The 16,199-nt window shown below is 36.6% G+C and overlaps 1 protein-coding gene across 1 annotated transcript; it reads left to right on the top strand.

Moving 5' to 3' along the window:
- The first annotated feature begins 5,779 nt into the window (after nt 1-5,779).
- On the top strand, nt 5,780-15,308 carry LOC113077683 (opioid growth factor receptor-like protein 1). Its single transcript, XM_026250004.1, has 7 exons — nt 5,780-6,165; nt 7,664-7,750; nt 7,944-8,022; nt 9,698-9,776; nt 12,285-12,351; nt 12,560-12,705; nt 13,886-15,308. Exons 1-7 carry the CDS (start codon nt 5,962-5,964, stop codon nt 14,379-14,381), a joined length of 1,158 nt encoding a protein of 385 aa, XP_026105789.1. The 5' UTR covers nt 5,780-5,961; the 3' UTR covers nt 14,382-15,308.
- The last annotated feature ends 891 nt before the right edge of the window (nt 15,309-16,199 follow it).

A 16,199-nucleotide genomic window follows, 5' to 3' on the forward strand; every position in this document is an offset into this window, starting at 1 on the left:
GATAGTTAATACAAAAGTCATCTTATGCTAACTATTATTATTAAAAAAATTATTTCACATTTTTTTATTTGCATATTCAAATTAGCAAAAATAATACATCAATAATACATCATAATCATAATACATCGGGCCGTCGTCAATTATTCCTTACATAATTTACTAAGCTAACAGGCTAGGAGTATGCTAAGCTAGCATGCTGAGCAATAATTATGAGAAATTTTAATTTTGCAGTCTATATTTTTGTTCATTATAAGTAACAATGAGGCTTTGATAGTCATGTCTACATGGCAACAAAAAATTGTAAGTCTAATCAGTCATTCAATAAACCACACATTAAAAGCTCTTTAAGCTAACAGAATCAAAGCATGGACCCATTTGTGAGGGAGAACAGCTTGTTCGCAACACTGGCTTCATTTACCTGGATAAGTGGAAGGACACTATACAGCATTGTCATCAATGACAGAGAATAATTAGGAAGTATCGTAGAGATCCATGTAAAACAGCAGAAATAATGACAGAGAAATACTAATATTAAGCTGACAGAAATATCTGAGGGAAATGTGTATCTGGGGGCATCACAGGAGCCTCGTGGACGAACAGACACAAAGCTCTGATAAAAAGTTAATTAACAGCCATGGTCAAGCTGCAGTCCAAGCACACTGTAACATATTAACTGTGCGACTGATGTAAAAGTGTGTGTGTTTGCCTACAGGGGAGAAATATGGTAAAAATGATAAGGGTCTTGTGGCGTTAGACACAGAATTGAAATTCCAGGATATTTGTGGGTGCCTGTCATGACAGCTGAATGCTGATGTGCCTTTTTACCCCCCACAACCCTTGCTAGAAGGACACCAACGTCTCAGTGTTCACTCACAGCGAGGCTGTGATTACTATTCTCGGTAGAAACATAAAAGCAACCTTGACATGCACAGACACACTTGACTACATGGCAATGACCAATATCTTTAATTACAGCTGCGGTAGGTAACTTTTGACGCTCTAGTGGTTAATAAACAGAACTGCTTGCATCTTGCGGAAGAACATTGTAGCCGGAACTACTTCTCTCTGTTTATGTCTATGTTTATGTCCGCCGCGGTACCCCCGAAGCAATCTAAAATAGTCAGAATATAAACACTTATTATAGGTGTACCCTAGTGATTCAGGACAAGCCAAAAACACGGTTTGGAAAATGGATTCATGGTGTACTCGCTTATTATATAAATTTTTCTACATTTTGAACACAAACAAAGTCACGGACCGCAGCTCTGATTGGTTGTTTTTTACTGGGAGCGGATGACTTTCTGCAAATTGCAATAGAACCACTGGGAGGAGCCAGAGGAGCTTGATTTTTTTTCACAGATTATCTGTCTCATATTCTACTGTCAGGACATAATGACAGGTTTAACAAATATTTAAAAAATATATTTTTACAAAAGTTACCTACTGCAGCTTTAATTACAGGGAACTGTAAAACTGATTGACTTGCATAACCCTGGCACACTCCAGTACGGGATTTCGAAGACCTAAGATGACTTTAATTATCTTTTGTTCTCAGGTTTCCAGTGTTTTCTTTTATTCATCCCACAGTATAAAGAGTGAAATCTTCAGTGACTAGTGTGAAGTGTTGCTGCTCTTCGTTATGAACTCTTCACTGAACTTGTCTAAATTCAGTCTGCTATGGCTGATGAACAGTCCGTTGTCTCATTAAGCTCTCAGTAGAATCTAAGGGTTGGCAGAATGTCATGCCCAATGGACACAGAAGTACCATGACACAGAAGTAAGTGTGTGGTGAGCATGTCATGGATTCTTGGCTCTCAGATAGCAATACACCAAACAGACAAGAGCCAGATCATTAACAGGCCATGCTTACATTATATGTCATCGTTTTCACTGTGGTCTGAGTAACTAGCTTCAGGGATGTTGGTGTGGCTTAGAAATCAAATGTTCTGCAACTCAAAACGATCAGTCACTTTCAAAATGTTCTTATGATATCTATGTGTGTGCCAGCTCCATTTTGGACATTTTAATAAACATACTATATATTAAATGTCCTTAGAAAAATATCTGAAAAAAAAGGAAAAAAAAAAAAGAAAGAAAATGTTTTTACTGTGGGAGCATAGAATCGGTCTTAGTGCAAAAAAGTATTATTAAAAATTATTAATAATAGCAGCAATAATGATAACAACAATGTTAATGTAGTGATTGTAATTATTATTATTATTATTAAGAACAATCTAAATTGATAATACTAATAAGCCATCATCATGAATAATAATAATAATAATAATAACAATTATTATTATTATTATAGGCATAAAAGTAATATTAATAATAATAATAATAATAATAATAATAATAATAATAATAATAATAATAATAATAATAATAATAATATTAATAATAATAATAAACTGCTATTATCCATTTTGTTTGTGTTATTAGTTTTATTATGCACCCTTTGTGTATTTGTTGTGAATATCAGAAAGAGAGAGAGAGCGGCAGCATTATTGTCGAAAAGAGTGGATGCAATCTTCAGTTTAAGCAGAGGGATTTCTTTGGCACAGTGATATTTTGTTTGAGTAATGGTGTGTTGTATCTAGCACAGGCTTGGCTCTCCATCACTCCCGCACAGATCCAGATAATTGCCCATCTGCTGCCCCAGCGCCCCACTACTGGCTGTCTGACACATAATGCATACTAAGAGTTATGTCCCATAAGCTGCCTCTAACCAAATGTATCCTCACAATGGCAGCATGGACTCACAAACGCACTGCTTTCATTGCAGAGGAACTGCTGCTCTCTAGTGGTGGAATTATTGTACTACAAAGTTGTTTTCAATACATACTGCCAGAACTGCAACGTTTAACACCTTTTTTTCTTGAACTCATCAAGTTCCAACATAGTATCACAGTATTAGATTATATGGACCCAAAGCATTGTTTCTAGAAATCTACTGAGCCTTGTATTACAGTACCATGCAGTATTTCAATCAACAATGAACCAATTTCAATTGTAGAATGATTGTTTACTATTGTCTTTTTACTACTGTATACTGCTTTACAGTAAAATTGAATTTGTTTGCATTATTGAATCACTATTTTCATGTTTATCATTGTAAAGCTGGTTTGAAACAATCTGCATTGTATAAAGCACTATATAAATAAAGTTGACTTGACTTCGAGGGTCCCCCATCCTGACAGCTTCACTCAGTCTGTAGCTTCTGTCAGTCACAGCATTTGGTGAGGCAGGCATCGTTGAGCTGCCAACAGCCATTGGACCCATTTAAATTAGCTTTGGATGTCCACCAAGAGATTTCAGCTCACTTCAGCGGGTCAGATATGCTGACTCAGGAGCATGCATGCTCCTACTGTTCTATTAAGGGACGGCAAAACAGGATATCATTATTATTTTCACCTCCTCTTTAAACCTCACCACCCACCTCTTCTCATTCTGCTTGTTGCTTATTGTTCTCTTCTCACAAAGCCTGGCACAAATGGCTTTTGTCATGAGAAAACAGCTATAAAATGCACAATGGCTCCCAAAAGTAGCAAGCAAGCAGTTTGCCAAGTATGATTGTCAAATTGCTTAGAAACGCCTCTTGATTTCTTTCCTTATTCAATAGACACAGATTTCGCCCCTTCAGAAGATGAATAGATTGAGAAGGTCTGAATTATAGTTACAACTACAAATTACATTCGGCAAAACATACAATGGCAGTTTTGAAAAAGTCTCTGCTCACCAAGGCTGCATTAAAAAAAAATAAAAAGTACTGTAAAAACAGTAATATTGTGAAATATTTTTATAGTGTAAAATAACTGATTTTAAATGTAATATTTTCTAAAATGTTATTTATTCCTGTGATGGACAAAGCTGAATTTGTATCAACCATTACTACAGTCTTCAGTGTCTCATGATCCTTCAGAAATCATTTTAATAGGCTGAATTTCTGAACAAGACACATTTCTTGTTATCCTCAGTGTTGAAAAGAGTTATGCTGCTTAACATTTTTGTGGAAACCATCACATTTGACAGTTTTGAGTAAGATTGTTTGATTTGTTTTTTTTTTTTAAAGAAATTTATAGCAAGAATGCATTAAAATGATCAAAAATAACAGTAAAGACAATTATAATGTTGAAAACGATTGAAAACACACACACACACACACACACACACACACACACAACATTTATCACAATGTATCCAAGTAAATGTGAACTTCTAAATTGGATGCTTCAACTGTTTTAAATATTGAAAATAATAGGAAAATGTTTCTTGAACACGAAATCAGTATATTAGAATGTTTTCTTAAGATTCAAGTGACACTGAAGACTGGAGTAATGGCTGCTGAAAATCCATCTTTGTCATCATAGAAATAAATAAAATATATTAAATATATTTAAAATGGAAAACAGATCTTTTAAATTATAATTTTGTTGGTAATATTTCAGTTTTTATTGTGTTTTTGATTAAATAAATGCAGCCTTGTTAAAAAAAGTATTTAAAAAAAATTTACATTTCTTTCAAAAACATAAAAAATTTTAATTATCTTTTGGCACACAGCTAATGAGACTGCTTCTCTTATGAATGCCAATTTTGACACAAAAGCAAAAGCTGAATGGGTGTGTGAGTGGCTGAGTGAATGAATGAGAAAGAAATGTCAGCTGGAATGTAATCTCGAATCCCCTCTTGTCACACTGATGGGTGTCTCCCAGCCCCCAACAGGCAGGAAGCAGCAGAGCATGCCTTGTGATGAAGGATAATTACCCCACAGTCACTGGAAAGCCTATTCACTTTACTAAACTCACACACACTGAGAGAGATTCATGATGAAAGGAGAACAGAAGGCAATGAGAGAGATAGAGAGGAAAACTAGATGGAAAGAACCAAAGTCATAAAATAATGATACATGCGCAATAGACTGAGTAAACTGGGTAGACTGTTAGCCCATTATTAAGAATTGTGAGCAACATGAAAAGAGAAAGGGGAAAGATAGAGAGAAAGAGTTGAAAGGATTTGAGATTTAGGTCTCCCGATGATCTTTAATCATAACTGTTCTTCCAACAATTTCAGGTGTAAAGAATAGAAGGTATCTAAAGAGACTTAGTTGTGACTTTCCCCTGGCGCCATCACTCAAATCTACAAATTTTAGCTATTTGCCTCCTTGGCCATGATGAATTGAGGTCTGTTCTGGGATTGAAAGCACACTGAACTTGCTTCTCACACATGATCGTGCTTGATGTATTGTGCAAATGACTTGCAGTTGACCTCATGAAACACCAGCCTCTGCCCTCATTCTTCTGTAACTCACTGCATGCTTCATTTCAAGCTTTTCAGAAATGGAAATGCCACCTAGTGGTTCTTTAAAAAATGGATTTAGCTAAATTACAGCTAAATTTATCCAGAACTGTTCTGATGAAAAAAAATACAAAAAAGTTGAACCGTTCCACTCCTAGTTCTAGGACACCCCCAAATCAAAATCAAGACTTTGTAAAAGAGCATAATAGGACCCCTTTAAGACTGCCAAGATAAAAAAAAAACAATAATAAAGTTATGAAATCATGCATTTTAAGAATGTAAAGTCAATGCTCTGTAAAGTTCTGTCAAGTCAATGACAAAGTTTAATGCACTGATGCAGCATCAAAACTGCTTTGCTTCTGTTAACAGTAGCCTAAATCTACTGTCATATTGTGTATTTACAAGACCTTGCAGTAGTCTCAGAGTGTACAGCTTAACTCAGCTGTATAGAGACGCCTTAAATGATGCTGAGAGCACCTCATCATCCTCCTCATCATCTCCAGTGCTGATCTCTGGGCAGAAGGGGGTGTGTTCTCATCACAGCGCTGGAAATCCCCCCATTAGTCACATAAAAGGGACCCGGACGCCAGTTCTACATCATATTAAAGCTCGATCCTGAGCCGAAGGAGGACTTTAAACTATGTAGGCACGGTGGACAGGGTTTAAATGGGCAATCTGATGGGCATCTGGAGATATAAGGAGCCGAGCACAGTGGAAGAATGCGACTCGACGTGGGAAACGGACTCAGAGAGCGACGAGCATCAGCTGGGAGGAGAGGAAGAGGAGGAGGAGGACAGCGGCATCTCCGAGTCCATGAGTCCGGCGGATGCAGTCAGAGGAGCCCAGCAGCTGGATCACGGATCACCGAAGGTACCTCATCATACACGAGGAAGGAAAGATGGCAAAGAAAAGACAATAACCATAAAAACTGTCATTATAGGCGTATTTATAGGAATTGCAAGCGACAAATATTTTGCATGTAGTAGTAACGACAGTGTTGTTGATATTTAAAATCTGTGTAAATCCATGTGGAATAAGCACGCGTGCTGTTTGCTTATAGCGTGGGCAATGTCAACCAATCATCATCATCTAAGTATTATTAAAATAGCGATATACAGCTGTAAAGAACACGGTGCTAAACTGGGCTATAGTCTGTTCAGTTTTGTTCCGTTTTCTGCATGACGCTATATATATATATATATATAAAAAAAAGCATGACGCTATAAATACCTCAAACCAATGTATGCTTTGTGACTTTGTTAGTGATATCTGATACTACTAATAATAACAAAAAACGACATAAAAGCATATGTTTAAAAAAATTTGACCCTTATTTGAAGAACAATCTATGTATGACCTTTCACCTTTGGCTTTTCAGCATGTTCTGTAGCTTTAGCACTATTTATGTATTTGTCAGTCTACATAATTTGTATACATATTCAACCCAACTTTTATTCCTTCACACATATGACGGGGTATAATGGGCACCCCATGTAAAAGGCCCCTTATAATTTTATTTGTGAAATACACAGCTGAAAATGTAGCACTGAGATACACACCATTCTTTATCTAATAGAAAAATAATGCAGATGTTATTACAATATACATGAGATAATATGAAATGCCAAAAATGTTTAAAATCAACCAAGGGGCACTCTTTGTCAGCGTTGTATCCAAGAGTTTACTTTTCTTAGGGCAATAGGAGAGTTGAAGCATTGTATCTTTGGCCTTGTTAGATGTAATTTGTTTTAAAATGGCCAGTGTTCTTTCTAGGTTTCCGGATTTTAAGGCCACTGAGACACTGACCTGTTCAGTGTGACCTATTTCCTCATGGGAAATTTGCTCTGTTGAATTTCCTATCAAGAGAAGAAGGAAATTGGATTTTTATTAATTTTCCAACTAAGATTTTGATAACAGCTTTTCACACTCACTAGTCTTTTAGTTTTTCTGAGCCCTGCATCAAAGACCTGCATCAAAGATTATATAATACAAAATTATATAAGTACATTTAATGTTATTAATTTATAAGCTTCATATGCCTTGATATTATGTCATTGGCCCCAACTAGCAAACCACATAATGTTGTATGTAAGAGTGCGAGTCTTCTGTGCTGTGCTTTGACTCAACTGTAAAGGCGTTCAGTGCTTGAACATCACAAAAAGCTGCAAGCTAAAAATGTTCATGAATAAGTTAGAGAAAAAGTAGATATTCTACAAAATGGAGCACTTCTCTCTTGTCTAACAGCCTTTGCATCCCAATAGGGAAGAGCACTGACAGTGTAGCTCAGATGCTGATGAGTGAAGTCATTCATACGCTCTTTCACTGCCTATGTAATCCTTACACTCTTCTCTCTCTCTTCCTCTCACAGTTTGGTGACAAGATGGAGTCCTCTACTAGGATGAAAAGGAGCTTTTACGCCGCAAAGGACTTGTACAAGTATCGGCACAGTTATCCGGTAAAGAGTTATATCTACTCTCTTCAGATTTCACATTGAGCTCAAAGGCTGATCATCTTTGAATGTGAAATTTGCAGGAAATATTGCAGTATAGTCAGCAGAAAACATAGTGGAGGCCAGATATACAGGATTTTTCCTCTCTCTCTCTCTCTATCCTTCTGTCCTGGGTTTAATCTGTGATTCTGTTGTTCAGAACTACAGGGAGCTTCATCACCCGAGCGAATACCGCAATCTGAGGTTCTATCTGAATAAGATCCCCCTGGTGCCGGACGGTGAGTGCATGTTTGCTTTTTCCTTTTAATGGCTTTCTTTTGTCTTTCATACTTTTTCCTGTATTCTTCAATAATGACCTAATAATATTGCTGTTCTTTCCAGGACAGCATTGAATGGGGGTCAAAATGTTTGCCAAACAAATCTGCTTTATTGTTTTTAAATCACTATTATATTAAAGAAACTTCCTCCCTGGAAGTCCCTTGATTCTCATAATGAGACTGTGCCTTAGTTGTTACAGATTTGTTTTCCTGCAGTAATATCAAAGCCTTTTCAGGAACAGAAGCATTGGCTCCGATAAGATTCACACAAATGATCCATGAGCCAGAGTCATCTTCAAACATTTTACCCCTTGATTAAAACACTTCAACAAATAGTACCCAAAAATGAAAATTCTATCATTATTTAAAATTTGTGTGCTGTTTTTTTTTTCTGTGGGATACTAAATAAATTTCGAACAATGTATGCGTTCCTCTTTTTTGGTGAACAGATCATTATTTTGAGCTTTTTTTTAAATTGAGAGCTTGCTGGACTGGCTGATAAGTAACCTAAAAGTAAAAAAAATAAAAATACATTTAAACGCTCATACAGCATTTGCCATTATTCTAGATTCTCAGCATTTCTCTCTCCTTTTTTATGGAAAAGAGGAGTTTCTACATTCTTTAAAATGTATCCTTCTGTATTCTGTATCCATGGAAAAAATAATAGCATACAAGTTTGGAACAAAATGAGAGTGAGTAAATAATGACGGATTATCATTTTTTAATTAAACTATTGCTTTGTTGCAGTAAACATGTTCTGAAAATTGCTTTGGATTAATATAACCTGAAAATATATTTGGATGAGACTCGCAACACAAGAATATTACAATATACACAAAGACATGAGCATGCATACTGCAAGAACATTTGTGCCCAGATTTACATAAAGCAGTTTTTACAACCGAATACACAAGCCAGCTGGTGTGAGGGAAGAACATGGGTTCTGGAGTGCTTCATTAGCTGAATGTTTTCCCTGCGGGGCCTGTTTGGGCAGGCAGATAGTGAAGACATCTCAGAGGAGCCATTGATTGGTTATTGTGGGCATGTTTGAGAATTAACTGAATCTGTTGTGCAAGCATTTAATGGCAGCATATCTGCTTCACTGCTGTTTAGGCAGAAGGATACACACACACACACACACACTCAGGGTTTCCATGTTAAGGATGACCTATGTTTGCGCTCTGATCTGAAACAACACGCTGTCCAATCTTGTCTCATATGTGAATGAGCCATTATTTTTTTATAAAATCTTTTAAATGAATATTTTGATCTGGTACACATTGGTCTGAATGGTTTGTCCACAGATATGACTGTTCAACTCGATGATTCAGTGATCAGACTAGTAATTCTCAGCTTGATAGCTCACTGGAAGAAAAGATGATGAAATTACGACTTCAGTTTTGGTCTGTTAATCATACATAGTATTATGGAATACAGTTATGATACATTTCAGGTACTATCGCTTTCTTTTTTATGCTTGAGTGTTCCATGCAAGAAATAAAGTCAGAGGCTTTTGAGTAAATCTAGAGAGAATTTTCATTTTTTGGTGAACCGTCCTGTTTAATAGAGTTTTAAGTGGCTAATGCTGTGCTTGGCCTGCTGTGATGATTTATTATTTTTCTCTTTGTCCCCGCAGGTATTTATATTGAAGAAATCCTCACTAAATGGAGGGGCGACTATGAAAAATTAGAGCACAATCACACATACATTCAGTGGTAAGACATTTCTTCGATATTCCAACTTCTCTACAAGCAAATAAAGTGTCTAGTAATTGCTTAATAATGCTGAATAACTGAGACCTCACGAATTGTTATCAGCCAGTCACTTATTATACTACTATTATTATTATTATTGCTTGTTTAAAGAACAGAGAAAGTTGTGTGCTAATATGTGCATGAGGGATTTTTGGACGGCGAGACATGGATTAAATATGCTTTTCTTTGCCAACTGTTCAAAAGAAAATTCTGTAGATCAAGGCAAAATCAAACAAGGGCATGAAAGCGGATAAAGGCAGATATAAAGACAAAATCAGCACACTGTCGTACTTGCTGGTGAAGGGGTCAATAACATACTTTTTGCTGACAAAAGACAACCTTAGGACTACATTAGATAAAAGTCTCTTTAATCTTTAATGCTGCTTAAATATTAATAAACCGTTTTGGCTGACATCATCTCTTTAGTAACTGAAGAAGCTTTTGGGGAATGTCAATGACTCGAGGACATTTCCTGATTAAATTGTCAATTTTCCTAACATTAAAGATGCAAACGATAAAGACGTTATCTTAAAGGCACAAGATAAGTGCAACCCTCGTTATAGGAAGGGATGTAGACTTTTATAAAAATGTAAGATTAAATCAAGCATGGTTAATCCAGCTGCTTTCCTGCTTTTCGAAATTCATTCACCTTTTTAGTATATTTTGAGATACATATTTCATATTTGTAGCAGAAGACTGAGAGAAATACTCAGCATCTCTTTCAGATTCTGAAGAAGAAAAATACTGAACAATCACATCACCAGTAATGTAACTATTAGGTGAAATGAGTCCTATTCAGATTGCAGTCAGTGCATAAAAAATGTCTAATGTGAGAATTTTTGAAGGACAATACGTGCCTCCTGCTTTTGTTTCATGCTAATATTGGCTAGACAAGTAAAAAGCATTTCCTTTTGACCTTATTGGTCCTTTAAATAGAGCTGTAGGGCTAAAACCTGCAAGAGAATAAGCATTTCGAGCCATGGCTTTCATAAAATATTTCTAATGGGGTTTCAGAGTAAAAGAAGGTCGATAACTTTACTTTTAAGAGACTTTGAGATACTGTCACCTTTGATTTACACAACCAGTGTAACGTTTTTAAATAGATATGTGCTTAAAATGTAAGTTACTAGGCAAAAAGTTGCTAAATAGGCACTTACCTACCACAAGCACTGCTTGATCAGCTTGACAGCTGCAGGTGCCAGTAATGTTTTTAAAGCACACAGCAGATTCAGGATTCATGATTGAGGTGTGTAATTTCTATTGTAGAACATGACATGAAAGTCTTCTCAAATAATGTTAACCACAGACCTTTTCCTTCTCAGTCAAGGAAAAAAAAAGTTCAAATTATCCTTTCGGGTTTGCCTATAAACTGATTTATTTTATGCTTTAGTCATCCTCTTTTTTTAACCTCTTATTCATTTAAAAAAGAAATATTAGGCAATAGCTACGTCACCGAGGAAGAAACAGTAATGAATTAATCTTCTGGAAATGTAGGTTGTACAGAGGTTGTACAGAGGTTAAAAAGTGGTTTCAGATCATGTGCTCTGGTAAAGTTCTCAATTGGGTGCCATTACCTCACACACTCCCAGAGCTGAAGCTCCTGTTCGTTCCTGCCTGTGCTGTTATTATGAGCGTTGATGGTGAGGAAGAGGGAGAGGACACGATGCCCCAAGCCTAGGTGAAATAACACAATTTTAAAGTCAGTCTTCACGCATATGCTGGCAATCGTGCTGGCAAAAAGAGATTAGCTTCTCTCATTCCCCTTACTAATATTTTTCACACTCCGTATGCTTGCATGGCTATTTGCATAATATCAATTAGCAAATATAAAAACACAAGTGAGTGCAAGCAGAAGGATTGCTAGCATTTTGCCTCTTTAAGTAAATAAAGATGAGATGATTGTGAAAGCTTGCCAGCCAGAGAAAAAAGAGAAACTTGAGAAGAAGGGGAAGAAAAATGTGCGGGTTTTTCCTTCACCAGTGGTCAGCAACATGTAGTATCAAACAGCTGACTGGGAGAAACTGACCCTTTATTGCATTATGTGTGTGTGTGTGTGTGTGTGTGTGTGTGTGTGTCTTTTCTCTCTCCCTGGTCCTCTGTCATATTCTAGTGATGGTCACTTTTGCCTTTATTGTCTTAAATCATTAATTATGTTATATACACTCTTACCGCTATTCATTTTGAATTAAAGTTTATTTGAATATGGGTATGATATGGGTTTGTCAATGGCCAGTGCCAATATTGATAACTAGGGAACTTGATATGGTTGATATAAATCAGATTCAGCCTATGATATAGGCTAATACAATTTAATTATAGTAGATAACTATATTCCTGTAGTTCAAACAGTAGACCAACTTCAAGGACATGGGTTTGATGCATGAAAAGTCATACCTTTAATACAAAGCTCTTTGGATAAATGTATACATAGGAGCTAGATCCTAACATGTTTCTTTGCTGCTGTTACAGGCTCTTCCCACTCAGAGAACAAGGCCTAAATTTTTATGCTCAAGAACTCACTCAGGATGAGATAAAGGTATGATCTTAAATGTAAATTGGAACCTTTATTTTTTTTAGTGTAATATCACCTAGTCAGGGGTGTCAGAACATCCATGAATAGGTTTCAGGAAGTAACACATTCTGTGTTTTAGTCTCGTCCTGCCTCTGTTTTATTCAGTTGTTGATAACCTTTGTAGTCACTGTGCAGATCAACTTTAAACCAGGTGAGTTTTTGTTTTCAACAGGAATTCCAAAGCACCCGAGAAGCCAGGAGACGCTTCCTCCTAGCATATACGATCATGTTGGATTTCTTTGGAATCAAGCTATTGGATAAAAACGGGAACGTGGCTCGGGCCCCAAACTGGCAAGATCGCTTCCAGCACCTGAATGAGTGAGTTGTCTTTTTTTTTTGTTTAAAGTATTTTCTACTCTATAATTTCTTTCTTCTCACCATTATGTTCTACTCCACCTGCAGCAGTTATCTTCACATTCTATGACAATCTCAACTCTTGGTCTCCTGTCTTCTGCCATATTTAGCATGCTTCAGTCCTGGGAGTTCTTAGTCTCCGATCCTTGCAACATAATTTCACAGTTACAGTGTATGACCCTGAATGCACCGTCATGTGATCATCTTATGCAGGGGCCAGGGAAATGGGTCAGACGCATAGAGGAGACTGAACAGAATAGGATACAAAAACTTTTACATTCAGTAAAACAGAGATTAAGATCACGGGGAAGACATTTTGAAAAGGGGAAATGCAAACGAGTTTGATGAACCCACGATCAGCAAGGAGGGAGCAAAATAAAATCTGCAGTGCAGGGGGCTGAGTAGTAGACATAGATGACTGTGCACGTCTGTCTGTGTGTCATTGCCCCAGGCCTGTGCCATAGAGGACACACTTACATTACATTCCAGATATACACTGCTTGATGAACTTTGTCTGCAGTGTGAATAGACCTATACAAAACGCTGTCATTTTGAGTGCACTGAGAGTATTCCTCTCTTAAAATGGGCAAAAATGACTTCTTGATGCGTTTTTATTTAGTCTTTTTGGCTTGTTTTCCAGTAAAAAAATATATAATTGACACTGCAAAGGTGGCACAGAAGCGCTTCTGTTCTAATCTGAAGGTTTCTTAATACATGAAACCACATAAATAAATATATTGTTTGTTTTATTATTTAGTTTATTTTCTGTCAAGCAATTCGATTATAGGCACAACTAAAGGGCATTGCAGTATGCAATATAGCATAGCCTTGAATGCCTTTTGTATAATGATTTGTATATGGGTATTGATAACAATATAAAACAATTACATCAATTAAATTAAATCTAATTCATGAAATGCTTTTGTCAAATTAGAAGCATAAGATGGTTTACAAAAAAAATACAACCTCAAAAACGCTAATGACCCAACCTTTGTTTTATATGTGTAACTAATGTACTGCTTAGAGCCCTTCCTTACAAAGTTCAGTTATCAAAAATAAAATGTTCTCCCTCGTCAACAACCAATAATACTTTAATTGAAAATGTCTGACATTCTCTGAAACCTATGACTTCCTTGCTTTCCAGGTCGCAGCACAATTACCTGCGCATTACTCGCATTCTGAAGAGTCTTGGTGAACTGGGCTTTGAAAGCTTCAAGCTTCCTCTGGTGCATCTGCTGTTGGAGGAGGCGCTGGTGGAGGGCACTTTACCCAACATGCGTCACAGCGCACTGGAATACTTCGTCTACACGCTGCGCCAACACAGTCAGAGACGAGCCCTGCTCCGCTTCGCCCAGCGCCACTACCAGCCACCTGAGAACTTCATCTGGGGTCCACCCAAGAAAAAGCGCATTCTGGCCTCTGGATCCGCAGGGATGAAGTCAGGGAAAAATGAGGTGGTGGAGAGGAGTGTGGGCAAAGCCAGGTCACCCAGGGAGGGCAGAAATAACTTAGTGAGAGAGGCAGACGACATGGACAATAGGAAGAGTGGAGAGTGGAAAACATGGAAAGGGTCCAAGCTCCTTCAGGAGGTCAGGGGAAGGGTAGATCTAGAAGAATACATTGAGACCATTCCTCTGTAAGAATAGAAAGAATTATCAGAGTAGTTTAAGATGATCTTAAAGTTAGGTTAAAGAATGGCACAGCAATATTATTCCATACTATTGCCTTTTAGAGACTTGCTTTTTGAACAACTTGACTGTTTGCCCTTTTTTTAATATGAGGCGTTTTTCTTAACTCTGAATACTTTTCAAAGTGTTAGCAGGTAAATTTCTCTACTGTAATTCTTACTTGCAGCCCTCTGGAGAGTTCTTAGCACATGTTCAAGTGTGAGTATACAGTATATAAGTGCTACCTGAGCACATTGTATGTGTGAAATATTGCACTTTTTGACTATTCCGTCTTCCCCTTTTTGAGAACATTATCTTAGTGTACAGGCTTTGAGATGAGGCTTTATTTGCTAATCATAAGCCCGTCTCTTAGACAGATGTCTCTTGTTTTCCGTCCAGAGCTCGCTGATTATTCGGATACTCGTAGCTCCTTGTATCAGACCATAATAATAATAATGTGTAGTAAGTGTTAATATACTTGCAGGAATTTTCAGGTAATTGATCTTCCATGTTTCTAAAGGTACGTGTGAGATCTTAATCCAGTTTTCTAGAATACGTCTTACAATATGAAGTGCCTCTTCTTTCGTTTGTTAAAGCATACGTGACGTGCTTTATCATTTCGATTCGGAAGTCGCACAGTAAGCCGTTTGTGGAGAAATGCAATTATAAATGAGCAAAACAAACTTGAATTCAGCCTCTTTTGTGTTTTATGTTATTTTTTCGATAAAACATAGCCTTAGCTCTGATTTTAGAATGAAAATGAAAATAAATGCAATATACTCTAGTAAATGTGGTGTGAAAGTAACCGCCTCAAGTTCAATTGGCGGCACAATACACACTTGTTTACCGATCATAACTTGCTAGTTAAAGCACATCAAAAGGTATATATATATATATATATATATATATATATATATATATATATATATATATATATATATATATATATATATATATATATTATTATTATTATTATTATAAGTTTATATTAAGGTTAATCAATGAAGGAATCAGCAAAACATGGAATAAGTTAGCCTACATTCACCTTAGTAAAGCCATTAAATGTCCCTGGCTCCTAAGTTGAGAAAAAAAGTTAATGTGTAGTTCAATATATGCTCAATACTATAAATTAATATAATTTTTCTGGAGGGGAGGGGACAGTTATTTATTTATGTGGACTCCATTTTCTTAAAAACATATGCTATTTTACAGCAACTGTTTAACAGTTTTGAAAGATAATGTTAATATCATTAGAAAGCAGAGACTTTGATTTTTCATTTAGTGTATGCAATTTAAAACAACTCAAATTGATGGAGCAATTCACATATGTACATGTGAGTGTGTGCCGCCTTTCTTGAATCATTCTTACAGTGTTTAAGTGTGGACAATCAGGGCAGTGATGGTCACTATCCACATAGAATACTAATCAATGAGTGCTTTTATTATCTAATATTAATATGGATCAAGCTTGTATGTAACGTGTGTTTGTTCAGAGTGTACACAGAGGGCTAGACGATACCGCCACAGCACAGGTGTGTGTGTGTGTGTACAGGATGTCATGGGTTTCTGCCTTTTTTAGTTTCTAACGGCACACAAACAGAAGCAAAAAAAAAAAAAAAAAAAATTCAGGAAAGACTAAATCTGTAGTGGCTGAAGTCCGTCTTCCCTTTTTCTGTTGGATTAAATGTTGCTTCTTTTTCTCAGTCAATAATTTAGACTGAGCACACTTTTTTGTCTAACCCAGTTCATACCCTGGAGTTAATTAAACCACATCGCTCTGAATGTGTGAGA

This window comes from Carassius auratus, unplaced genomic scaffold (assembly GCF_003368295.1).
Source record: "Carassius auratus strain Wakin unplaced genomic scaffold, ASM336829v1 scaf_tig00023167, whole genome shotgun sequence".
Lineage (NCBI taxonomy): Eukaryota > Metazoa > Chordata > Actinopteri > Cypriniformes > Cyprinidae > Carassius > Carassius auratus.